We start from the raw sequence: 26,319 nt of genomic DNA on the forward strand, positions 1-26,319 counted from the left end.
CGGGAACTTCCGCTCCTGACTCCAGGCCAGGACTGCCGGAGAACCTTGGGGCTCCTTTCCCGTTCATCGAAAGGGGGTGTGGCTTTTTAAAAGGTAGAAGCCCTGATCTTTAACCGTGATTCCCAAACCTGGCTGGCACAAGTCTCGCCTCTACTTTTAGCTCACTCCACGCCCTGGTTTTGGAATCACTGACATAGCCTGAAGGCTGTGGCAGGATTTGAGCGGTTTTTGTGGCCAGCATCTACTGCGCTGTTTTTCCCAGCCCCCTCACCTCTGCCACTGGCGACAATGATATCACTGTAACACCCGCAAAGGGCTGAGTGGAAACCCAGGTCTCCTCACCAAAGCCCTCCGGGTCAGTGAGGCATTGAGGCCAGAGTCTGTGGCTGCGAGGAGCAGGCTTAACTCCTCTGGCATGGAGGAGATCCTGAATATTTTTTCTTGAATAGATGGTCACCTGCTATTTTATTTTCACCTGACCAATTCTGTGCCTGCCTGCCTGCCTGCCTGCCTGCCTGCTCTGATGGTTCAGTGGAGTTCTGATGCTCTGTCTCCAGCTAATTCCCTCAACAGTTAGAATCAAAGTAGTAGTTTTTTCATCCATCCATCCATCCATCCATCCATCCATCCATCCATCCATCCATTTATTCACTAATTCATGCACTTGAACCTTTTAAGATAAGGAGGGACAGCTTTGCCTAATGACTAGGAACGTGGAGGCAGACAGACCCAACTAATTCAGGCTCAGGCTGCGTACAGGTTAACTTCTCCGGGCTTCAGTTTCCTCAACTGTAAAATGGGGATAATGACAGGTCCTACTTAATGGTATTGTTACAGGGATTAAAAGAATGATATGGCAAGGGCTTAACAGTCACCTTGTATTATTATTTCAGACACTATGCTAGAAAAAGAGATCTATAAAAAACATATGAAGACAGGACTCCTGGCTAGTACTCGGCAGTGAAAGCTGGTCTGAATCAGCAGGGGGCTGGGCAGGTGGGCATGAATGAATAGATAAGAACCCCTTGTAACTACCCACATCCATTTCTATGTAATCACTGTGCAAAGTTCTAAAAGCCAGTTCTTTATCTTACCTACATTAAATAGCCCTTCCCCACCCTTAATACTACTTATACCACAAATCCTTTCAGAAAACAATTTTCCTTTTCAGAGTTAGACCAGAGGTAAATGTCAGCTGCAGCTGAATTCTCATAAAATCCAATTTAGTGGCATCTGAATGAAGTTTGTAAACTTCATAACCCATTATAAAAGATTCCCCAGGCTGGGCATGGTGGCTTACGCCTGTAATCCCAACACTTCGGGAGGCCGAGGTGGGTGGATCACGAGGTCAAGAGATCAAGACCATCCTGGCCAACATGGTGAAACCCCATCTCTACTAAAAATACAAAAATTAGCTGGCACCTGTAGTCCCAGCCACTCAGGAGGCTGGGGCAGGAAAATCACTTGAACCTGGGAGGCAGAGGTTGCAGTGAGCTGGGATTGTGCCACTGCACTCCAGCCTGTCGACAGAGCAAGAGTCCGTCTCAAAAAAGAAATCCCCCAAAACAAACCCTCATACAACAACCCTATCTAAACCACCACTCAGACCTCACCCTGCTGCTTTCTCTCCTTTACCCTGCTTTATTTTCTTCGTATCACTTATCACCATCTGTTATGTCATATGTGTATTTATCTGTTCCCTCTACTCAGATGTTAGCTCCATAAAAGGTATGGAGTACCCACAGTGTCTAGAGCTGTGTCTGACACATAGTAGGCATTAGTAAATATTTGTGGCATGAATAAATTAGCTGATACATCATTGAAGATAGTCCAATAACCTTGGAAATTATTTACAGGTTGTAAATCTTCCTCTCCTAAGAGATCACCCGCCAAAGAGCCATCGGAACATAATTACAGCTCTTGCCTTTATGAGATGCCTTTTCTCATTCAGCCTCTCTGGGTATCTTTCTCCAGGGCTGTGGCCCTTTCTTATTTAATCACAAGATCTTAACAGATACCAGCAGGATTGCAGCAGCTACTTAATCTGCCTCCCCAAAAAGTGCAGTTCAGCCTCTCCCTGTATAGAGATAGCCAGCCCAGACCAGCTCAGAACTTTTCAGTGTCGCTGCTCTAACACCGAACTAAAAAGAAATCAGAACTGAGAGTTCTGCCCCAGAGTAACATCTGCTTCTGGTTTCGATTTTCGAACAGCCTGAGAAGCTACTCCAGTGAGAAGCACTTGCTTCAATCCATGGGCTATCTTATCCTTCCTCACCAACCAACCCCAGGAGAAGACAGACCACCTTCTCCCACTGTCATATTTACATGGGGCAAGGTCAGAAATGAGTTTTATAACTAGGAGAAATAAAAGTAATAAAAGCTTAAAGACAAGGTATTTCATATACGAGGAAATGAAAAACTTATGACCAATACCACACTTTGCCCTACCAAATTAATTTTATTCCAAACACAGTTTTTTTTGGTTTTTCTAATTTAAAAGAAGCTTTGGGCTTTGCCTAGGGAGTTAGTACATTTCTTTTCTTTTCTTTTTTTTTTTTTTTTTTTTTTTTTTTGAGACAGAGTCTCGCTCTGTCGCCCAGACTGGAGTGCAATGGCACAATCTCGGCTCACTGCAACCTCTGCCTCTTGGGTTCAAGCAATTCTCCTGCCTCAGTCTCTGGAGTAGCTGGGATTACAGGTGCCTGCCACCATGCCCGGATAATTTTGTTTGTTTGTTTGTTTGTGTTTTTGCACTCCACCCAGGCTGGAGTGCAATGGCACGGTCTCAGTTCACTGCAACTTCCACCTCCTGGGTTCAAGCGATTCTCCTGCCTCAGCCTCCCGAGTAGTTGGGATTACAGGTGCCTGCCACCACACCTGGCTAATTTTTGTATTTTTAGTAGAGACAGGTGTTTGACCACGTTGGCCAGGCCGGTCTCGAACTCCTGACCTCGTGATCCACCCGCCTCAGCCTCCCAAAGTGCTGGGATTATAGGCATAAGCCACCGTGACCGGCCGGGAGTTAGTACATTTCACAACGTAAGCTAGGTCTTTTGCTTTTTCTAATTCTATAGCCCCCAGAACAACCTCTCACTTTCAAGTTTTAGCACCCTGGCCCTCAACCTGAACACACACACACATACACACACACACACACACACACACACATAGAATAAACCTTGGAAGGTCTGGGCTCTGTGTAAGAGGATTTTAATATACCTGTGTAAAATCCACATGCTTCCACTTGAAGAGCTGAGTGGCCTTTCACAATTTAATGAACCTCTTTCAGCCACATTTTTCTCATCTGTGAGTTGAAGATAAAACTGTCCCTGACTGACTCATAGTTGTTATAAAGATTAAATGCAATTATAAGTGAAATAGTTTTAGCCTAACACACAGTAGTCCCTAACACACAGTAAACCTAGAAAAAAAACATTAGCTATTTTGTCGTTTATCAGGAAACTGAAGTAATTTTTTCTTAATTATATCAAATGTGCCCTAGAGCTACTATTTATTGAGGAAGTACCACAGTTCCCATTATAAAGATTAAGAAATTTGCCAAGAGTCGCCCAAACAACAAGAAGCAAAACTAAAATTCTACCTAATCTCATGATTGTACAGCTGGCCACATGCCCACACCTCTTACACAAGAACTGGAATACATTTCCTTCTAGGTATATTGTTAGGCTTTTTGTTATCTCCTTCTCACAATGAGGAAAGAAAGAGACCCTCTCATATTGTTTTATATTGTTTTATACACAGTACCTGTTTTAAGAAATAAACAAGGAAGTAAAACCAAAGACAGGCAGCCCCGCACTAGGCCCAAAACCAGGCCTGGGCCTGCCTGGCCTAAACCTTCTCAGGCTGTTCGAAAATCTAAACCAGAAGCAGATGTTATTCTGGGGCAGAACTCTCCGTTCTGATTGCTTTTTAGTTCCGTGTTAGAGCAGCGACACTGAAAAGTTCTAAGCTGGTCTCCTCTCTCTTCTCTAACTCATGACTTAGAAACCGATGTTATTCATAGATGCCAGACATTGTATAGAAGAACACTGTGAAACTCCCTGCCCTGTTCTGTTTCTCTCTGACCACCAGTGCATGCAGCCCCTGTCACGTACCCCCTGCTTGCTCAAATCAATCACAATGCTTTCATGTGAAATCTTTAGTGTTGTGAGCCCTTAAAAGGGACAGAAATTGTGCACTCAGGGAGCTCGGATGTTAAGGCAGCAGCTTGCCGATGCTCCCAGCTGAATAAGGCCCTTCCTTCTACTACTCGGTGTCTGAGAGGTTTTGTCTGCGGCTCGTCCTGCTACAACAGTACAGCAAAATAGATGCCTTGCTTGAGATTTATATTCAGAAACTGTTTCTAACTTTGTTCTGCATTGGTGTGGGAGTATATATAATGGTGGTTTTGCATGCATAAGTACATATATTTGGAGGGCAGAAAGAATACTAGAAATGTAAATTCTGAGACAGATAATTAAGGTCACTTTATTTCAGACATTGCAATTTTCATCTCTAGTAGTTCAAGTTAAGATTTTAAATTATCTTCCATGTCCCTACTAACATGCTCAAGTAATTCTCCACCTTCTTGAATCTATAGAATAGAATTCTAACACTCAGCAGGGCATGGTGGCCCATGCCTGTAATCCCAGTACCTTGGGAGGCTGAGGGGGGCGGATCACGTGAGGCCAGGAGTTTGAGACCAGCCCGGCCAACATGGTGAAACCCCATCTCTAGTAAAAATACATAAATTAGCTGAGCATGGTGGCATGTGCCTGTAATTCCATCTACTCTGGAGGCTGAGGCAGGAGAATCACTTGAACCCGGAGGCAGAGGTTGCAGTGAGCTGAGATCATGCCACTGCACTCCAGCCTGGGCAACTCTGTCTCACAAAAACAAAACAAAACAAAACCACATGCGCGCGCACACACACACACACACACACACACACACAAATTTTTTAAAGAATTATAATTTTTTAAAAGCATTTTAAAAAATTGTTTAAAGAATTATAATACTTGTTTTATGTCCATGTCTACTGATTGTGTGCCATTTCTGGGTCAGTTTCTATTGTTTTCTCTCTACATTATGGAGGCAAAATCCTTCCCTATGAATTACAAGTGTTTCCCCGGTTGGTGGGAACGTAAACTCTTTCTAGTCCTGCCTCAGGTAGTTTCCTCACTCAGTTCTCAGCTGAAGATTCAAGGGGAACTCTCTGTAAGTCTCTGAAGTGCTCTCTGTCTCTCCTCTCTCTTCTCTCTTCTTTCTTCTCTGTGTGTGTGTGTGTGTGTGTGTGTATGTTTCTCTCCTCTTGGTCCATTAGTAACCTTGGCGTCTCTAGACTCCCATCTGTACCTCTCCAACTCTGGGAGACCACAAGGATCTGCCTGGGTTCCCTTTTCTTGCGTTGCAGCATGGAAATGAGTCTTTCTAGGCATTAAGCTGGGACCTCACAGGGCTTACCTCATTTGTCTCCCATCTCTTCGAGATCACTGTTCTGTGCCAGCAAAGTCCAACATCTGAAAACTACTGTTGCATGTATTTTGTTTTAGTTGTGTCAGGTGGAAGGATAAATCTAATCCCTTAGCATAACAAAACTACAGTCAATTCCAAACTACAGTCTATTTAAGGATGAGAATTCGGAGGCCTGGAGAGGGTAAGTAACTTGCCCAGGTCACCCACTAGTAATCAGTAGATCTGGGTCTCTAATCGGCTTCTGCCTGGTTCCAGAATCCCAGCTTTCAAATACCATGCTCTGCTGCCTTCCTGTGAGCTCAGTCTTGAGTTCCACATTTCTCTACAAAAGAGCATGAGCTTTCTGAGAGAGGTTTGTTTCTCTTGTGTTCTGACCTTTGTATCCTGACCCCTTTGCAGCTTAAACCCAAGTTGGAACTAGGGAGCTGTTTCAGAGAGCTGAGGCGGACAGATTCCACATTGGTGGCCCATTATCAGTAAGCTGACATGACAGCTGCAAGGTGCTTCGTAAATGGTAAATGTCATCCATGTAGGAGCATCATAAACTCACTTGTTCACTCATTCATCCAACACACATTTATTTAGAGCCTACCGTATGCCAGGCACTGTGCTAAGTGCTGGTCTCACGGCACCGAACAAGAGTGACATGGAGTTTGCTATCCAGTAGAGAGAGAACAAATGATTAAGTAAATAGAAAAGAACATTTCAGCTGGTGGTAAATGCTGAGTTACATATAGCAGGTGTGTGGACCAGCACATACCCTGAGTACTTGTCTAAAACACAATTCTAACATCTATATGCTCACACAGAATCCTTTTCCCATTCTTATGCTCACATGAGCTCCCTACTAAGAAGGGCTTTGAAAGAATAAAACAGAGTAATAAGATAAAGAGTGACAGGGAGAGGCTGCTCTAGGCTGGATGATCAGACATGGTGAGGCCCAATGACAAGATTTTACGTCTATTGTAGTTTGAAGGAAGGAGCACTCCATGCAAAGGGAATAGCAAATGCAAAAACTCTAGGCAATACCTGTTTTTTCTCCTGGGCATGTGTGTCCATGTGTGCATACACGCACACACACACACACACAAATCTGAAAACTTGTCAATATCTTTTATTTCTACATGTACAGGTTCTTGAGGATGGCACTTTTAGGAACTCAAGGGTAGGGCCAGGATGCCAACAGATCAGGGTCCCCGCCTCAACCCCTCTGAGGCTAAAGTCTGCTCTCTCCTTCTCAAGGTCACTGTGAAGAGCAAATGAGATGAGATATAGTCTCTTCATATATCTGGCCCATTGCAGAATATAGGCATAAGTGACTTCCTATTCAACAGTATAAAAATGCTGAAAATTTTTACCTAGGGTGGAGCTTATAAAAGGTAGCAATACACTGATATTGAGAATTCTTTTTTTTTTTTTTCAAAATTAGGAGGAAAAATCACTTCTATTTCAGCAGAGAGAATTGATCATTCTACTTACATTTTGTTTCCTATAGGTAGTCAGAGGCTTTTAGTATAACATAAAAGTCAAGTGTACAGACCTGGATATAAATGAGCTGACTCTGACACACCCCTGCTGTGTGACGTTAAGCAGATTACTAAACCTCTCTGAGGAAAAATCGGACCCATCATATGGAGTGTGTGTGAGGATCAAGTGGAATAATGAATGCAAAGGGCTGGGCACAGCCCTTAGCACAGGCTAAGTCCTCACCAAGCGATAGCCATTGGCTGTCTGCAAAGGGAACTTTCATTCTTCAGCCTCTGGGAAAATCTTTCCACTCTGACATTTCCTCTAAAAATAACATTTCATGTTCCTCATGAAACCAAGAGGCTCCTCTGTCTCCTTTCTCACCCTCATTCCCTCCGAATGGCTGGTTGGATGACTGTAAAGTGAGGAAGAGGAGAGTCCATACTGAACAGGGCAACCTGCTCCCAGTGCCCGAGGGTTGGGGAGGTCTCACTGCCCGCAGGCGCTGTGAGCCTGGGACTGCCTGGGTCTAGCCCATGCGGGTGTAGGCATGGAGCACAGCCAGCCCAGGCAGCTGGGAACTGTTTGCTAACAGGCCAGGAGCAGCAGATGCAAAACGAGGGCTGTGTTTGCACACGCCATCTCCATGGTAACAGCAAAGTCAACAGGCAGTACATTCCTTAAGTTGTAGAAAACCCTTCTGCCCCCACCCTGCGCTTCAGGTGAGGGAAGCGGTCCCACACTGAGCTGTAAGTGGATCCTCAAAGGCCAGAACTTTAGTAGAAAAGCCAAAAAGAAAATCCGGGCCCAAAATACACAAATATTTTGGACACACATACAGCTTATTCCCAGATGGTTAAAAAAATGTTTGTTTCTGAAATGCACAGGTAATTTGACCAAGGTGTGTGTATTGGTTAGTTGGTGGAAACTAAACTAATTAATGATCGTGATTCCCAGCTGAGGATGGGGAGGTACACTGCTGAGTAAAAGAGCAGAGGCGACGGAGGGGCAGAAAATCATGCCTTGTTCATTACGGAGCTGACGCAGGGTTGGCCTTCCACTGCAAGACAGTAAACTATGCAGTGGAATCTACAGGACAGAGAGATAATGTTCTAATTATTAATAAAAACACCTCCTCCAATGACCTGACCATAAGGCCTAAAATTCCCATGTTGTTCACTTTTTCAAGTAAGTCACTGATGGCCTTCAGTCCAAAAGTCAATGCTACAGGGAAATTAACTATTAGCAGCTGTTATGCCATCACTCGATTACTTTCTCAGAAAGCGCTTTGAGGCGGGGCCTTGAAGGACTGAGCCACAGGACAGGTAAGTTTTGTACAGGAAAAGAATTGGCAGAGGGTGCAGGGTGTGGCTCAGAGGGCAGGCCTCAGCGCATACCACTGTGGGAGCCAGGAAACTTAAAGACACTGGATGCCCAGCAACAGTCAGGGGGATAGAAGATGGGAGGAAGGAAAGATTGAAAAAGTAATCAAGACCAGCTTCATAACTGGCTTAGAATTTGCCTTCTTCTGTTATGCCTAACAATTCCCGTCATCATAATATCAGAGTAACCACGTGCTCATTCGGTCTTTTTTTTTTTCTCCCTCACTCCGTCACCAGCGCTGGAACGCAGTGGTGTGATCTCGGTTCACTGCAACCTCTGCCTCCCAGGTTCCAGAGATTCTTGTGCCTCGGCCTCCCAAGCTGGGATTACAGGTGTGCACCACCACGCCCAGCTAATTTTTGTATTTTAGTAGAGACAGGGTTTCGCCACGATGACCAGGCTGGTCTCAAACTCCTGGCCTCGAGTGATCTGCCTGCCTCTGCCTCCCAAAGTGCTGACATGACAGGCATGAGCCACCACATCCAGCCTCATTTGGTCTTTATACTAAGCAGGCATCAGAACACCAAGTGCAACATAGCTCAGCATGATGCATGGTGCCCCTGAACCTTAAAAGGACCCTCTTAGAACAGGACCTATCATATTTTCTTTGTTCAGAATTATGCATGTCATAGGTTCAGAAAAATATGAAAATGTCCAGGTTCAGATAGACTGTACGTGAACTCCATCTCTAGAAATGCATACAAATGTCCAAAATGAGTGCCAGAATGAGCCTTAGGGTGGGGAGCTGTCCTCTTCCCATCACTGCTGTCATCTGAGGGCCCCACTGTGTTTTCAATAGGTCTAAAATAAATATATAATGGTATCCCAGTATTGTTTTCCTGCTTCCTAACTGGTTCCTACCTCCAGTCTCCACACAAAAAGCCTGAGTGATCCTTTTAAAATATGTCAGATCATAAGCAAAACCTTTTAACGGATTCCCATTCCACTTAGGATGAAATCCAAAGCCCATGCCTTGGCCCACAAAGTCACACATATTGTGGTTTCTCTGACCTTACCTCCTTCCTGCACTTTCACCCCTCACTGTGCCCCAGCCTGGCTGCCCTTCTCATATTTCTCCAGCATCCCCAGTGCAGTCCTGCCTCAGGGCCTTTGCACTTGCTATTCTCTGCCTGGAATATTCTTCCCCCCTACCCCCCAGTGAACTGCATGGCTCAGTTCTTCATTATGTTAGGTTGGTGCAAAATTGTAATTACTTTTGTGATTATATTTAGGTCTATGCTCAATTGTCACCTTATCACCACTTCACATAAAATGGGATCTCCCTTCCCTGCTACCCCTGACCACTTTCCTTTTTCCTCTGATTTGCTTTTCTTCATGGGATATAACAGTCTCTTCTTTAGCTCACAGCATTTCAAGGTACCTGACACATTATGTTTATATTTTTTAGTGTATTTGTTTATTTTCTAACTTTCTCTAAGTATCATAGCCTTCAGGAAAGCAAGGACTTTAAACCATAGATGAGAGTTTTGAGGCCAACCCATTGCCATGCTGAAATAGATAAGGCATAAAATGAGGAAGACCTCAACGAGGCTGGTGGCTGTAGGTCTGGGGAAGAAACACATGCACAAGCACAGACTTTGGAAAGGAAGAAAACATAAGATCTGGAGACAGACTGGATAAGAGGCAAGAGGGGGCTGGGCGCGGTGGCTGATGCCTGTAATCTCAGCACTTTGGAAGGCCGAGGTGGGCAGATCACTTGAGGTCAGGAGTTTGAGACCAGCCTGTCCAACATGGTGAAACCCTGTCTCTACTAAAAATACAAAAGTTAGCTGAACATGGTGGTGTGCACCTGTAATCACAGCTACTCGGGAGGCTGAGGCAGGAGAATCACTTGAACCTGGGAAGCAGAGGTTGCAGTGAGCCAAGATCACGCCACTGCACTCCAGCCTGGGTGACAGAGTGAGACTCTGTCTCAAACAAAACAAAACAAACAAACAAACAAAAAAAAAAAGCAAGAGGGAGAGGGTGCAGAGAGGTTTGAAGTTTTAAGCCCAGGATCTGAAACCATCCTGTCCAATATGGTGGCCACTAGCCACACTTGGCCACAGAGCACTTGAAATGTGGTTAGTCTCTGAATTGAGAGGTGCTGTAAGTGTGAAGTAAACACTTCCAAAGCCTGAGTAAGAGAAAGAATGTGTGCAGAATATCACAGTGATTCAAACATTGATTACATGTTGAAATAACATTTTGGATCTGCTGAGTTAAATATATTATTAAAATTGATTTCACCCATTTCTTTATATTTGTGTTAATCTGGCAACTAGAAAATTTTAAATTGCATATGCACCCTGCACTGTATTTCTGTTGGAGAGGCCTGGTCTAGAATATAAACAATGGTACCATTTGCAGAAAGAAGAAAGCAAAGAAGAGGAGGGCCTAGTCTTAGTAACATGCAGGAGGCTAGTGTGAGGCCCTCCCCTCCCCTTCCCCAAAACTTTGAAATATGGGAAATAAAACTGGCTTTTGGGAGTTGGGGTGGGGAATAAATAATCATGTAATAGTTCACAGCTGAGATATGCAACAGAACCTTAAAAAGCTAGAATAGTTTCCAGTGCAAGAGAGTGGGACCAGAACCTGCCAGAGTGTACGCAGGTATGTATTTATTTATTTAGAGATGGGGTCTCACTATGTTACCCAGGCTGGTTTCCAACTCCTTGGCTCAAGTGATCCTTCCACCTCAGCCTCCCAAAGTGCTAGGATTATAGGCAGGAGACACCACACCCGTCCCAGAATGTATTTATATAGTTACAGAAAAATATGCAGGGGGCATCGGTCAGCAACGGAGAATGGTAAAAAGGATCTCATCAAAGGCAAACATGGGAGTGCCTATCAAAGCACTGTCCAGGGAGTCCATGTCTGTGCAGACTGTCTTATTCTGATGCCGGTAAGCAGAAGACTCCAATAACTGGAGTGACCATCTAATTTACTGTACCCCTGTAATCCCAGCACTTTGGGAGGCTGAGGTGGACAGATTAGTTGAGGCCAAGAGTTTGAGACCAACCTGGCCAACATGGTGAAACCTCATCTCTACTAAAAAACACAAAAATAGGCCGGGTGCAGTGGCTCACACCTGTAATCCCAGCACTTTGGGAAGCTGAGGCAGGCAAATCATGAGGTCAGGAGTTCGAGATCAGCCTGACCAACATGGTGAAACCCCATCTCTACTAAAAATACAAAAATTAGCCAGGCATGGTGGCACATGCCTGTAGTCCCAGCTACTCAGGAGGCTGAGGCACAAGAATCACTTGAACATGGGAGGCGGAGGTTGCAGTGAGCCGAGACTGCGCCACTGCACTCCAGCCTGGGTGACAGAGCGAGACTCCGTCTCAAAAAAAAAAAAAACTTTGGTCTCTTGTGAACTTGGTTAGTTTGAGTTGGTAACATAAGACTGGGTCTAAGTCTACAAGGCCAAAGTCCAGATCCAGGGCTAGGGTGAATTTATTAATACTAAGGTCCTTCTGTCCCACGGGGAGCTGTTGGGGAAGTCTCCCAACTTTACCCAGTGGTCAACCCTCGGTGTCACCACAGGCACCACCGTGACCCTTCCCCATGTGAAAGGAAAGAGGCAGTAAGGCAAGGATTAAGGTCTGTTTAGGTCTGTTGGGATTAAAAGGCGAAGGAGACATTACAATGGAAATGGGGCTGAAAGTAAAACTTGAATGAGATGTGTATGGGCCACAAATAACCAGAAGAAGTGATCTGGGTTGTATGCATTATCACTACAGTTCAGATAAACTACCAGAGGTAGGAAGTGCAGTTAATCAAGAAGTTGCGGGCATGTGAACAGCCTTCACTCTAAGTGCCAAGTTTGATAGACTAGTGGTGGCTCGGTGTTTGCAGCTTTTTAGGAAAAAAGTAGTCAGTGGGAAAAAGCGCTGTGATGGATTAGCCACATCTGTTATTGGCTCAGAAGGGAGCAGGGCATGGAATTAAAGCACATTTATATTGGAAGGATTATGTTATTAAAGATGTGTCTCTTCAACAAAATAAACAACAGTGAGATAGTAATACATAAAATGAGAAAAACAGGTGAAAACAACTTACTTATTTTGTCCAATTGTCTCAAAATCTTTCACAATAATCCCAAGGGAAGATGAAAAGTCCAATGGTATACCCCTCAAGTCAAACTCCAAAATCTGTTCACAGAAAGGTTTTGAAAAAAAAAAAAAAAGGCTGTTAAAGGAGCAGAGATTATACTAAGATGCACCAGTTACCACATGGTGGGTCATTATTTTCACCAATGACAATCTTTTGAAGTTAGGCAGAAATGATTAAATTCTAAACCTTAAGGCAGCTGAGGGGGTGGGAAGGCAAACCAGATGTTGACTTGGAGGACCTGTAGACAACTCCTGGCTTCCTGCTTTCTAGGTTCTGTGGCTTCAGCCGGGTCACCACACACCCCTGCCTCATACTCAAGAGCTGGACTCAACACCTACCACAACTGCTGAAAGAATAAAATGCAGAGTGTATGTGAAAACATTTTCTTCAATGGCTAGTTTTAAATTATCTGCTCTTCTTAATCATACTACTATCAAACAAAGAAGATGAATAATCTAAGAAAACATTTTCTAAAATGCCTCTCATTTTAAGTTCCACCATGGTAGGTCAACGCTGTAATACACTGACCTTTCTGAGTCTCTCATTTTAATGCAGTAGGTTACTTGCTAATGACAAATGTAAAAAAAAAAAAGATTGATAAAGCGTCACTGATGCCTTTGATTGATTAGGTAATACATGAATTAAATAAATTAAATGATGACTTGATCCTCCTTGTAGTGGGCTTAGAATGGAAGGAAAGCTTGTTTCAGAACTTCTTAAAAAATTATTTTCAGAACTTTAAAAAAAAAAAACCAAGTTCTCAGTCTCCTCAGTAGCTGGGGATTACAGGTGCACACCACCATGCCTAGCTAATTTTTCTTTTTTTCTTTTTTTTTTTTTTTGAGACAGAGTCTTGCTCTGTTGCCCAGGCTAAAGTGCAGTGGCACAATTTCGGCTCACTGCAACCTCTGCTTCCTGGGTTCAAGCGATTCTCCTGTCTCAGCCTCCTGAATAGCTGGGATTACAGGAGCCTGCCACCATGCCCTGCTAATTTGTGTATTTTTAGTAGAGATGGGGTTTCACCAGGTTGGCCAGGTTGGTCTTGAACTCCTGACCTCGTGATCCACCCGCCTCGACCTCCCAAAGTGCTGGGATTACAGGTGTGAGCCACCGTACCTGGCCAATTTTTGTATTTTTAATAGACATAGGGTTTCACCATGTTGGCCAGGCTGGTCTCGAACTCCTGATCTCATGTAATCCACCCGTCTTGGCCTCCCAAAGTGCTGGGATTACAGGCATGTGCCACCGCACCTGGCCTCAGAGCTTCTATTAGAACACGCCCAGGTTGGGAATGGTGGCTCATACCTGTAACTCCAGCACTTTGGGAGGCTGAGGCAAGGAGTTCAAGACCAGCCTGGGCAACATAGTAAGATTCTATCTGTATGAAAAATTTAAAAATCAGCAGAGCGAGGTGGTGTGTGCCTGTAGTCCCAGCTGCTTGGGAGGCTGAGGCGGGAGGATCGCTTGAGCCCAGTTAGTTATGGCTGCAGTTAGTTATGACTGTGCCATTACACTCTAGCCTGGGTGACAGAGCAAGACCCTGTCTCAAAAAAGAAAACAAGAGCCGGATGCAGTGGCTCACGCCTGTAATCCCAGCACTTTGGGAGGTCAAGGCAGGTGGATCACCTGAGATCAGGAGTTCGAGACCAGCCTGACCAACATGGTGAAATCCCATCTCTACTAAAAATACAAAATTAGCCAGGCGTAGTGGCACATGCCTGTAATCCCAGTTACTTGGGAGGCTGAGGCAGGAGACTCACTTGAACCCGGGAGGTGGAAGTTGCAGTGAGCAATGGGATCGCACCATTGCACTCAAGCCTGGGCAACAAGAGCAAAACTCCATCTCAAAAGAAAAAAGAAAAAAAAGAACACACCCGCCATCAGCAATCCCAGTGGATTTGGGGTTGACATTTCATTTGTGTTTGGTTTCAATTATATAACAGTTTACTTGATAAGTACATCTGGAATACGAAAGGAAAGGGAAAAAAAATGTTGGAAACAAAATGGAATAAGATGGCTGATTCCCTGCAGAGGACATGGCAACTCACAGGAGAGCACCTCTCTCTCTGCCCTTGGTCATGTGGCTTGATCTCAAATATAAAGAGACGAGTTGGGATGATTCAAAATCTGAAGTAGGAAGCACTCTCACATAAATGTTTACTCTTAGAGCTCTGTGTCAGGTACTAGGAATCCGCAGCGACCAACCCAAGGGGTCTCTTGCTCTCATGGAGCTTGTAGTCCAGCTGACTGTGTTCTGGGTTCTGGAGAAATTACAGATAAGTGGAATTCCCTCTCAACCTGCCTGAGACCTACCGGGCGTTTCAGAAAGGCACTAAAAAGGCTGGTCCAGTGGCTCACGCCTGTAATCTCAGCACTTTGGGAGGCCAAGATGGGAAAATGGCTTGAGCCCAGGAACTCAAGACCAGCCTGGGCAACATAGCAGGATGTAATCTCTACAAACGTTTTTTAAAATTAGCTGGGCATGGTGGCTTATACCTGTAGTCCCAGCTATTCAGGAGGCTAAAGCAGGGGGATCGTTTGGGCCCGGGAGATCGAGGCTGCAGTAAGATGTGATTGCACCACTGCACTCCAGTCTGGGTGATAAAGCGAGACCCTGTCTTTTTTTAATTTAAAAAAAAAAAAAAAAAAAAAGGGCCAGGCGCGGTGGCTCACGCCTGTAATCCCAGCCCTTTGGGAGGCCGAGGCAAGCAGATCACGAACCATCCTGGCTAACACGGTGAAACCCCGTCTCTACTAAAAATACAAAAACTTAGCCGGGCGTGGTGGCGAGCGCCTGTAGTCCCAGCTCCTTGGGAGGCTGAGGCAGGAGAATGGCGAGAACTCAGGAGGCGGAGCTTGCGGTGAGCCAAGATCTCGCCACTGTACTTCGGCCTGGGCAACATAGTGAGACTCCGTCTCAAAAATAAATAAGTAAATAAAAAATAAAAAACGCCAGGCTTGGTGACTTACACGTGTAATCCCAGCACTTTGGGAGGCCAAGTGGGTGGATCACCTGAGGTCGAGACTTCGAGACCAGCCTGATCAACATGGAGAAACCCTGTTTCTACTAAAAATACAAAATTAGTTGGGCGTGGTGGCACATGCCTGTAATCCCAGCTACTCAGGAGGCTGAGGCAGGAGAATCGCTTGAACCGGGGAGGCAGAGGTTGCGGTGAGCAACCTGCACTCCAGCCTGGGCAACAAGAGTGAAACTCTGTCTCAATCCCCCCCCAAAAACAAACAAACAAACAAAAAAACCAAGGCATTAAAAAGTTTTTTGTTTCACTTCATTCAAGGATAAAAGGTCTAGCCAGGCGCAATGGCTTACACCTGTAATCCCAGCACTTTGGAAGGCTGAAGCAGGTGGATCACTGGAGCTCAGTAGTTCAAGACCAACCTGGGCAACACAGCAAAAGCCCATCTCTACAAAAAAACTTAGTTGGGGTGTGGTGCGTGCTTGTGGTCCCAGCTACTCAGGAGGCTGAGGTGGGAGGATCACCTGAGCCCAGGAATTCAAGGCAGTATTGAGCTTTAATCATGCCACTGCACTCCAACCTGAGGGAGACTCTGTCTCAAAATAAAAATTAAAAAAAAAAAAAAAAAAGGTAAGGGTCTAGTCCGTATCTCACAGAGATTGAAACTAGTTGGGAGAGAAAGATGGGTGGGTGGAGGGGAGCTTTCATGGCCTGGTGACTTGGTGAAAATAACAAAGACATTCATTACTGCTCTTGTCCAGGGAGGTTTGACTCAGCTTTTGAAAAACACAATGGAGCTGGCCATCAACTATTAAAAAGTTAAAGTTTCATGAATAATTGGGTGGTTTAAAAAAATGAGAGAGAGAGAGTAGGAAAATCCTATTCTGTGGGAAGAATTAAATTGTTTCACATATTTGTGAAAATATTAAACACTGAAACACTTCTAAAATAGATATAAGGTCAACAGCTGGGGGAGGTAAATAAGTTATATATCTTCAGTAGAATATTACACAGTCATTAAAATACTTTTGAATTGAATGATATAGGCATATGCTCAGGATATAATAGTAAGAAAGTGTAGGAGAGGAAATCATTTGCTATATGATGCTAGTTTGTGTATCAGATGTCAGATTTTATTAAATACATTCCTCCAATAAACACTTGGTGATACATCACAGATGTTAATAGTAGGTGCCTCTACACAGTGGGACCCAAGTTAATTTTTTAATGATTAACTGAAGTTTCCAAAACTTTCCACATGAAGTATATTGGACATCGCTTTTATCAACATAAAAACAATATATGTCATTACCCAGCTAGACACACAGAGAATCATGTGATATACTCTTGATTTGTCACATGCAGATATGTTTTTAATTATGAGGCCTTCCTTCTGAGACTCTGGAGATGATCTAATCCCATCCTTGCTCTACACATGTGCCCCAGATATGCAGTGTAAGTGGACCAAGCCCACATAGCAAGCTCATGGCGGTGCCTGGTAAGAACTCAACTCCCTTGCCAGTCCAGGCTTCCCTCGCCATGCCACTGCTGTACAGAAGATGGTCGCTGGTAAGCTACTGTCCTTGAACTGCCCTGCTCTCTTGGTGAACACAAAGGGAAATGGAGTGGGTGGGGGTGAAATGTAGAGATTCTCCTTCCAAAGGGAAGAGATAACCTCTTACCCAAAGATAGGACAAGCAGAGATAACTTATCTATTAAAACAAAGTTGAAAAAATGATGAAATCACCTCATTCCAGACAGGGTTCAATTCATTATCAACTTTCTTTGTTTTCTTTTTCTCATCTGCAAAAGAGATAAAGGAAGAGACAGCAATCATTTATAAAAAATTAAAGAGCATGGGCCATTCATTTATTCTAAGAACATTACCCAAAGGCCTACTTGCGCCCACATTTCCCCATTCATCTGCTTAGGATGGAGGTTTACCTGAATCACAGTTTTCCAAATGAAATGGCCTTTTCTGGTCTACAAGATTTTCCCATCTCCAGGTCTACATGGAGTTAAGGGATGTGATGTTCTGCCCTTCCCTCACCAAGGCTACCCAGAGCCTCTGCATCTCCGGCTTGCTGTAGAAAGAAGCCAACAAAGCTAACCTCTGAGATGCTGATATTGCTATTTTATAGGCAAGGATATTGAGGCTCAAAGAGTTAAGACATTTATCTGAGCTCACACCTGGCAGTGGTGCCCTGCTTTAAACCTGGAATTTCAGCTTTGAAGCTCATGCTGCTTCTGAGTGTGCTAAGACGCCAGCACAGCTCCAGTATCAAGCTGGACTCCCTCCCATAGGCTTCGGTACAAGGTCATAAGCAGATGAACACTTTCTAGGACTCGCAGATAATTTGGGGCTTCCTTTTCTCTGAGGCCATCTTTTCTGCAGACATAAGATCTTTCTTCTCTGTGTCTGAGCCTGGACAGTACCCCACCTGGATGAGCACGCGAGTAATTCAACTTTAAGCAAGTACTTAAAGTTTCCTTGTAGCAATGTCCAAAGAGCAGAGGCTTCTCTTGGGTCCCCAAGTCCTCAAATACCTACCCAAATAAAAGCTAATCTTTGCGCACAAAATACTTTGTAAGCATTATCTCATCTAACCTTTTTTTTTTTTTTTTCGAGACAGGGTCTCATGCTGTCGCCCAGGCTGGAGTACAGCGGCGCTATTTCAGCTCACTGCAACCTCTGCCTCCCGGCTCAAGCGATCCTCCCACCTCAGCTCCCCATGTAGTTGGGACCACAGGTGCACACACCACGCCCAGCTAATTTTTCTGCTTGTTTTTTCAGTAGAGATGGGCTTTTGCCATGTTGTCCAGGCTGGTCTCAAACCCCCAGTTCAAGTGATCCACCTGCCTCAGCCTCCCAAAGTGCTGGGATTACAGGTGTGAGGCACTGCGCCCGGCCTTTATCTAATCTTAAAAGCCTAGGAGGAGCCAGGTGAGGTGGTGTGGTGCATGCTTGTAGTCCCAGCACTTATGGAGGCCAAGGTGGGAGGATTGCTTGAGCCTAGGAGTTCAAGACCAGCGTAGGCAACATAATGAAACCCCATCTCTACAAAAATACAATTAGCTCTGTGTGGTGGCACATGCCTATAGTTCCAGCTACTCAGGAGGCTGAGGTGGGAGGATCCCTTGAGCCCAGGAGGTCAAGGCTGCAGTGAGCCAAGATCATACCCCTGCACTCCAGCCTGGGAAACAAAGCAAGACCCTGTCCAAAAAATAAAAATAAAATAAAAAGTAAAAACCCTAGGAGGTAAGTAATTACTATTTTCATCCCCCTTTCACAGCTAAGGAAACTGAGAAGCTGAGTAACATTCAAAGTCACCCAGTTGGTTGGGTGCGGTGGCTCACACCTGTAATCCCAGCACTTTGGGGGGCTGAGGCGGGCAGATCACTTGAGGTCAGGAGTTTGAGACCAGCCTGGCCAACATGGTGAAACCCCATTTCTACTGAAAATACAAAAATTAGTCAGACATGGTGGCGGGTGCCTGTAATCCCAGCTACTCGGGAGGCTGAGGCAGGAGAATCACTTGAACCCAGGAGGCAGAGGTTGCAGTAAGCCGAGATCGTGCCACTGCACTCCTGCCTAAGGGATGGAGCGAGACTCAGTCTCAAAACAAAAAACAAGTAAGTCACCCAGTTAATAAATGGTCCTGCTAGGATTTGAGACCCAGGCAGTCTCACGTTGGTGGCCATACTTTGAATCACTCCTCAGCCTTTGCTTCTCCTTTACTGCTGTGGAATGTAGGAGGTAGTGGGTTTTGTTTAGCTAATGTCACATTGCTTTGGCTCCCAGCACACAGCTGCCTGTGGGACTAACCACCTCATTCTTCCAAGACCTCAGCATAGTAAGGCTGTGAGTCATGGCCCTCACTCTGCTAAGCATTAACTTTTCCACTTGAGAGGGCAACACACAGCCCAATGGTTTCCCTTCCTAAGCTTCAGCATGACGCTACTTGTCGGCTTGTGCCCAGACCTATCCTGGCTGGTTCTGCCTGTGCTCTCTCTATGTGACCTACACAGCCCCTCACTGCATCTGACTCTGAGGTCCCCTAGAAGCTGTCCTGAAACTTCCCCTCCCACACTTCCATTTTGACCCCACCCATCCCTCTCCTTCTCTAACAGAAACTCCCAATCCTCCTCTCTGGTTACAGTATAATAAAGTGCTCTTGAGAGAAAGAGGAGACATGCAAAGAATTTTTAACTTAAATAGAACTGGACAAAATGGTTTCTATGTGTAATTGTAGCTGCTCCCTCTACAGAATCATCTCTAGGTGCCAGGCTGTGCATTCTACCGCAGTGTCTCTAACCATTGAGACAATTCTTCGAGGTAAACGTGGTCATTCCCCTTTCTCAGCCAAGAAAATGGAGAGTAGTTAACCTGCTTTTGATCACAAAACTAATAAGGAAACAGAGCCAGATTTTGAACTACATCCCTCTGGCTCCAAACTCTGTGTGTGTGCGTGTTTGCCACCAGACCACAGTGCCTTATTGGAAGCTGTCGGAAATGCTGGATAATGAAGATGCATAAATATAACATGTGTGACGGGCTTGGCATCTTGGAAAATGTCCGTAAGGAAGTTCATGGTCACTTTCCAGGGTATCCTGAAACTCTCCAAGATTATTTGCTCTCATACACAAAATATTGCATCTGTGAATTTTCTTGGAGGAAAGAGCTCATTGTTCTCATCAGATTCTCAAATGTGTTAGTGACCTTGAAAAAGGTTAGGAATCCCTGCAGTCAACAAGCATGAAATAGTTCCACCAATCTCCCTCTACCTTACCACTACCCCTGCTCCCATAACCGGGGCTTGGGGGGTGGAGAACTGAGTCACAAAGGAGTGGATCTGGATCCTGAGACCATGGCAGTCCTTCAAGAGAGAAGATAGGCGATTCCAAGAAGTCCCAGCAAGAAGGGAAAGCAAGGAGAAGGCAGCAAATAGTGCCATAGAAACTGAGCACCCGGGCTTGGGGTAGGATTTGCATCACTGAAAGATGGCACTGAAGCAAAATTCCAGTCTCCAAGTCCCCAAGACTCCAACCAGGGAGCCAAGGCAGGGACAAGGGCTCCAGGTAGATCACAGAAAAAAACAGCACTTGTCAACATGAAGCGAGTCCCAAACCTGGTTCCTGACCTGGGAAACAGAGTGCATGGAAGACTCGCTGCAAGCTACCTTGACGCCGAGCCTGGGACCACGGATCCTCTCTGCCCTCAGGAGGGACAGGATTGTTCCAGAGTCAGCAGATGGGGAGTGTGAAAAGATTCATTTGTTCATTCATTCATTCACAAACATTTATTAAGCATCCACGGCGTGCCAGTAACAGGAAACAGAAGAGTGTAAGATAGTTCTTAGTCTTAAAAAGTTCCACAGGCTGGCCGGACATGGTGGCTCAAGCCTGTAATCCTAGCACTTTGGGAAGCCGAGACGGGTGGATTGCCAGAGCTCAGGAGTTCGAGACCAGCCTGGGCAACATGGGGAAACCCTGTCTCTACTAAAATACAAAAAACATTAGCCAGGCATGGCAGTGGACACCTGTAGTCCCAGCCACTCAGGAGGCTGAGGCAGGAGAATTGCTTGAACCCAGGAGGCAGAAGTTGCAGTGAGCCGAGATCGAGCCACTGCACCCTAGCCTGGGTGACAGAGCGAAACCCCATCTCCAAAAAAAAAAAAAAAAGTTCTACAGGCCAAGTGCAGTGGCTCACGCCTGTAATCCCAGCACTTTGGGAGGCTGAGGCAGGAGGATCACCTGAGGCCAGGAGTTCGAGACCAGCCTGGCCAACCTGGTGAAACCCCATCGCTACAAAAACCACAAAATTTAGCCATGCATGGTGGTGGGCACCTGTAATCCCAGATACTCGGGTGACTGAGGCAGGAGAATTCCTTGATCCTGGGAGGCGGAAGTTGCAGTGAGCCCAGATCGTGCCGTTGCACTCCAGCCTGGCAACAAAAGCAAAACTCCATCAAAAAAGTAAAGAAAGAAAAGAAAAGAAAAGAAAAAAGAAAAGAAAAGAAAAGAAAAGAAAAGAAATAGCAAAAATCTCCACCATGCTCCTGCCTGTCTCATTCTCATCCTGAAGTTCCTTCCTGCCTGTCAGAGGGGGAATAAACAGAAATAATGACTGGTCAGCTCAGGCCAAGAGACCTCAGAGCTTAGCCCACAGAAATGGTTCACTGAGTGAGTTCTTCCGCAAACATTAGTCAGCTCCTTCATTCTTCCACCCAACAAATGTTTGTGAAATGGTGCTTGCCAGGCACTGAGCTGAGCACTATAGGAGACACAAAAATACCCAAGACATGGTTCCTGCCCTCAAGGGGTCTAGTGGGGAGGGGAAATGTGGCTATAGGGGACTGATAGAGAAAGGACTACAGTTGCTATCAGAGGGGTATCGATGCACAGGCAAATTCAGAGGAAAGAAAGATGACTTCAGGCTGTGTGCACAGAAGCAGAGGCTGAACTAGATGAGAATTCGAGGACAATGAGGAGTTGGAAATGTGGCGCCAGAAGACTAGCTCACTCCAGTAGATGCAATAGGGTGGGTGGATCAGGCATGGAGGAGGGAGAACCAGTTACGTCACATCTGGGGACACTCCAGGACCCAACTGGCTGGAACCAAAGAGTGTAGAAGTGGGTAGGGGGCAACTGGGCTTTGTGGGAAGGTTATGGTCTCACTGTGAAGCCTCAAGTACCAGGCTAAGCTTCATTTGGCCGATATAAGTACTTAAAGGTGGAGGGTATTAGAAACTGGATTTTATGACTTCAAAAAGTTTATAACCCATGAGGAAAATCCAAGTGGCCCAACAATTCTCCCATCGCATGTTCCTGAACACACGATTCAATTGTGTGTTGAAAACAAAGGGGAATGGCTGAGTCCAGGCAGATGCCAGTTGACCACAGACCAGGTGGAGCTACTCAACCAGAACTTCCTGCAGCTCCTGGCACTCACGGTGTGAGGCTGATGCTAACGGTACTACCCCTAGGGGACGCTCACTGCGGGCTGGGCATTGCTAAGCCCCCCACCTTTTTTTTTTGAGTTAGAGTCTCACTCTGTCATCTAGGCTGGAGTGCAGTGGCACGATCTTGGCTCACTACAGTCTCTCTCCTGCCTCAGCCTCCTGAGTAGCTAGGATTACAGGTGTGTACCACCACGCCCAGCTCATTTTTATATTTCTAGTAGAGACTGGGTTTCCCTATATTGGCCAGGCTAGTCTCCAACTCCTGACCTCAAGTGATCTGCTCACCTTGGCCTCCCAAAGTGCTGGGATTACAGGCGTGAGCCACCGCGCCCGGGCTGCTATGCCCTTCACATGCCCTTCACATGCATCATTTCATTGAATCCTCCTGGCAAGCCTATGAGGTAGGCGCTGTTATTATCCTCAGTTTGCAGACAAGCAAAGAGAGCCCCAGAATGCTTAGGTAATTTGCCAAAGATCACAGGGCTAGGACAAAGTCTTCTAACCAGGTCTAGTATGACTCCTGAGCCCATGCATTTAACCACTGCACCTCCCATTTCCCTAGCTAACAAGGAAAAACTAAGCGGCTGGCATTGGCTCCTACCCTTCTGGAGAAACCCAGCTCAATCTCTTCCAAGAAGGAGGCTCTGATGTTTTTCAAAATGTGTATATGTTATCTTTTATTGAAAACCTATTCTCACACATAAACACATCAGGCCAAAAAAAGAAAGTAGTTAAATTATTTTTCTTATCAACAGCCAGTCACATATTTATATTAGTCAATTATTTGATTCTACCTCTTTAAAAAAAAAAAAGGTTAAAACTGCAGGCACTGAACATCAGATTGAATAACAGGAAACTCCCTCTCCTTTCTCCACATTACCTATCCCCCAACCTGGCTTCAGCATCTAATTTTATGAAGATGACTGTTTCTTCCTATGGAAAGAAATCAAATACTTTCAGACCAGAACATAACAACTGACTCAAATGCAGGGCACACTCTGAGTGTGCTCAAGGGCTCAAGTCATTCTTCGGGACATTTCCTGTTTTCCGATTAGCTACGCCTGCCTCTCAGTCAGTTCTGCGGAGGTCACCACTGCAGTAATTAACCCCAATGCCAGCCTCCAAACAAGGTTTCCAGGAGAACTGAACAGCTCTCTTAGTCAAACCGCCCGCCCTCCTGCACAGAACCATTTCCTTTGCTTTTCACTTACCAGCCAGTGTGTCAGACCCTTAATGAAAATGCCTGGCCCAGTGTGGTGCTCACACCTGTAATCCCAACACTTTGGAAGGCCAAGGCCAGAGGATCGCTTGAGTACAGGAGTTCAAGACCAGCCTGGGCAACATAGTGAGACTTTGTCTCTACAAAATATCTTTTTTTTTTTTTAAATGAGAGGGAATCTCACTCTGTCACCCAGGATCTAGTGTAGTGGTGCAATCTCGGCTCACTGCAACCTCCGCCTCCTGGGTTCAAGTGATTCTCCTGCCCCAGCCTGCCGAGTAGCTGAGAGTACAGGCACCCACCACCACATCCGGCTAATTTTGTATTTTAGTAGAGGCGGGGGTTTCACCATTTTGGTAGGGCTGGTCTCGAACTCCTGACCTCAAATGATCCACCCATCTCGGCCTCCCAGTGCTGGGATTACAGGCGTGAGTTACCATGCCCGGCCCATCTCTACAAAATATTTAAAAATGAACCAGGCATACTGGCATGCACCAGTTACTGAATAGTCCCAGCTACTCAGGAGGCTGAGGTGGGAGGATTGCTTGCGCTTGGGAGGTCAAGGCTGCAGTGGCCATACCCCTGCACTTCATCCTGGGTGACAGAGCAAGACCCTGTCTCAAAAAAAAAAAAAAAAAAAAAAGGCCTGAAAGACATCAGGACTCCTGAGACTGACTTGCTACATCTGTGCCAGTGGTCAGCTGGGATGGTTCATTTTATGTGTCAAGTTGGCTAGGCTATGGTGTCTAGTTGTTTGGTCAAAAATAAGTCCAGATGTTGCTGTAGAGATATTTTGTAGATGTGATAAACATTTACACCTGGTTGACTTTAAGTAAAGCAAAATTACCCTCTATAATTTAGATGGGCCTCATCCAAACAGTTGAAGGTCTTAAGAGCAAAAACTGGTTTCCTGGAGAAGAAATTCTGCCTCTAGACTCGAACGTAGAAACCCTGCCTGAGTTTCTAAGCTGTGGAATTCAGACTGGAGATTGCAACATCAACTTTTATGTGAATTTCCAGCTTGCTGGCCCGCCCTGCAAATTTCAGACTTGATAGCCCCCACAACTGCATGAGCCAGTTCCTTAAAATCTCTCTTTCTGTCTCTACACAAACACATGCACGCACATCCCATTGCTTCTGCTGCTCTGGAGAATTCTGACTAGTCCAACCAATAACACTAGGTGCCCACGGAAGTAACATGATGGTAACACATTTGAAATGCTTCCGAATACACACCATCTCACTGATCCTAAAAATCCTGCAGGGAAAAGCACAGATGTCGGCCCAGCCCCTCTGACTGGACTTTCACATCTGTGACGTCTCTTCCTTTGAGCTGTCATCTTGGGAAAATACAAGGCTGAACCCTCAGGCTCAGAGTCCCTCATATATAAACTGATGCATTCAGGTGAGATAGATAATCTCGAAGTTTTCCCCCAGACTTATGGAACATAAGCTTTATGACGTGCTCCCAAGTCCTGAACAGTTAGATTGCTGTGTTTTTCTGAAATGGCCTCAGGAAAAGTGAGGGAGCTGTCTACAAAAGCTCCCTGAGTAACTCAGCTCTTCAGTAGACAAAATAGAACAATAAGATCTCTAGGTTCAGCCAGGAGTCTACATTTGATCTCCCATTCAGAAATACTTCTTCACCTTTTCTAGGTCTTGGAGTCATGCCTCCTTTCTTTTGAAATATATAAAGCCCCAAATGAATTCATCTGCCATTGTGCCTAACATTTCACACACCCCTAAACCACACCCATACATGGCTAGCACTTATTATTAAGTGCTCTGAACGGAGTCACTGTTCCCAGTACTTCCCATGGATTCTCTTACTTAATCTTCACAACTCTAACAGATAAGTTCTATTATGGTCATTCCCAGTTACAGAGGAAGAAACCAAGACACAGAGAGGTTAAGCAACTTATTAGAGGTCACACAGCTAGTAAGTGATGGAGCTGGGATTCAAACCCTGGTCAAAAGAGACAAACAGCAATTAGTTTCCAGACTTGGAGGATTAAGACCAGAGGGTGATGCCTTGAAGGCTGAGACTATGTATTATTAATATTGTTATTCCCCCTACAATGCCTACTACATAGTAATTTCTCCATGACTGGAGTAAATTGGACTTCATAAGTTCATATAAGTATGATTACTAGGGCTGCTTTAATGACTAAATGAAAGAATGAATACAAAGTGCCCAGCCCAGGGCCTGGCACACAGTAAGACTAATAAATGAAAACTATCAGATGATTTCCTTCCTGCCTGCCTGCCTTCCTTCCTTCCTTCCTTCCTTCCTTCCTTCCTTCCTTCCTTCCTTCCTTCCTTCCTTCCTTTCTTCCTTCCTTCCTTCCCTCCCTCCCTCCCTCCCTCCCTCCTTCCTTCCTTCCTTCCTTCTTTCTTTCTTTCGGCTGGAGTGCAATGGCACAATCTCGCCTCACTGCAACCTCCACCTCTCGGATTCAAGCCGTTCTCCTGCCTCCCAAGTAGCAGGGACTACAGGCATGCGCCACCATGCCTGTCTACTTTTTGTATTTTGAGTAGAGATGGGGTTTTACCATGTTGGCCAGGCTGGTCTTGAACTCCTGACCTCGGGTGATCCACCCACCTCGGCCTCCCAAAGTGCTGGGATTACAGGCATGAGCCACCGTGCCCAGCTAGATGATTTCTTATTACAACACCAGGGGAGCCTCCTTGCATTCCCCCAGGGTGTTCCCAGGCTGTG

At 45.4% G+C, this 26,319-nt stretch overlaps 1 protein-coding gene across 6 annotated transcripts in view; it reads right to left on the minus strand.

Moving 5' to 3' along the window:
* Positions 1–26,319, minus strand: part of MYOF (myoferlin) — a 172,810-nt gene that overhangs the window by 130,202 nt on the left and 16,289 nt on the right. For all 6 annotated transcript variants that reach the window (XR_012417954.1, XM_074002215.1, XM_074002214.1 and 3 more), the window contains exons 2-3: positions 17,167–17,222; positions 12,391–12,482 (exon numbers count right to left, since the gene is read on the minus strand). Coding sequence is in view for 3 of the 6 variants with exons in the window: in XM_005565966.5 (XP_005566023.3) it covers positions 12,391–12,482; positions 17,167–17,222 (148 nt within the window). In the remaining 3 variants the exon portion in view is untranslated. The remainder of the gene's footprint in view (positions 1–12,390; positions 12,483–17,166; positions 17,223–26,319) is intronic.

This window comes from Macaca fascicularis, chromosome 9, assembly GCF_037993035.2.
Source record: "Macaca fascicularis isolate 582-1 chromosome 9, T2T-MFA8v1.1".
In the NCBI taxonomy this organism is placed as follows: domain Eukaryota; kingdom Metazoa; phylum Chordata; class Mammalia; order Primates; family Cercopithecidae; genus Macaca; species Macaca fascicularis.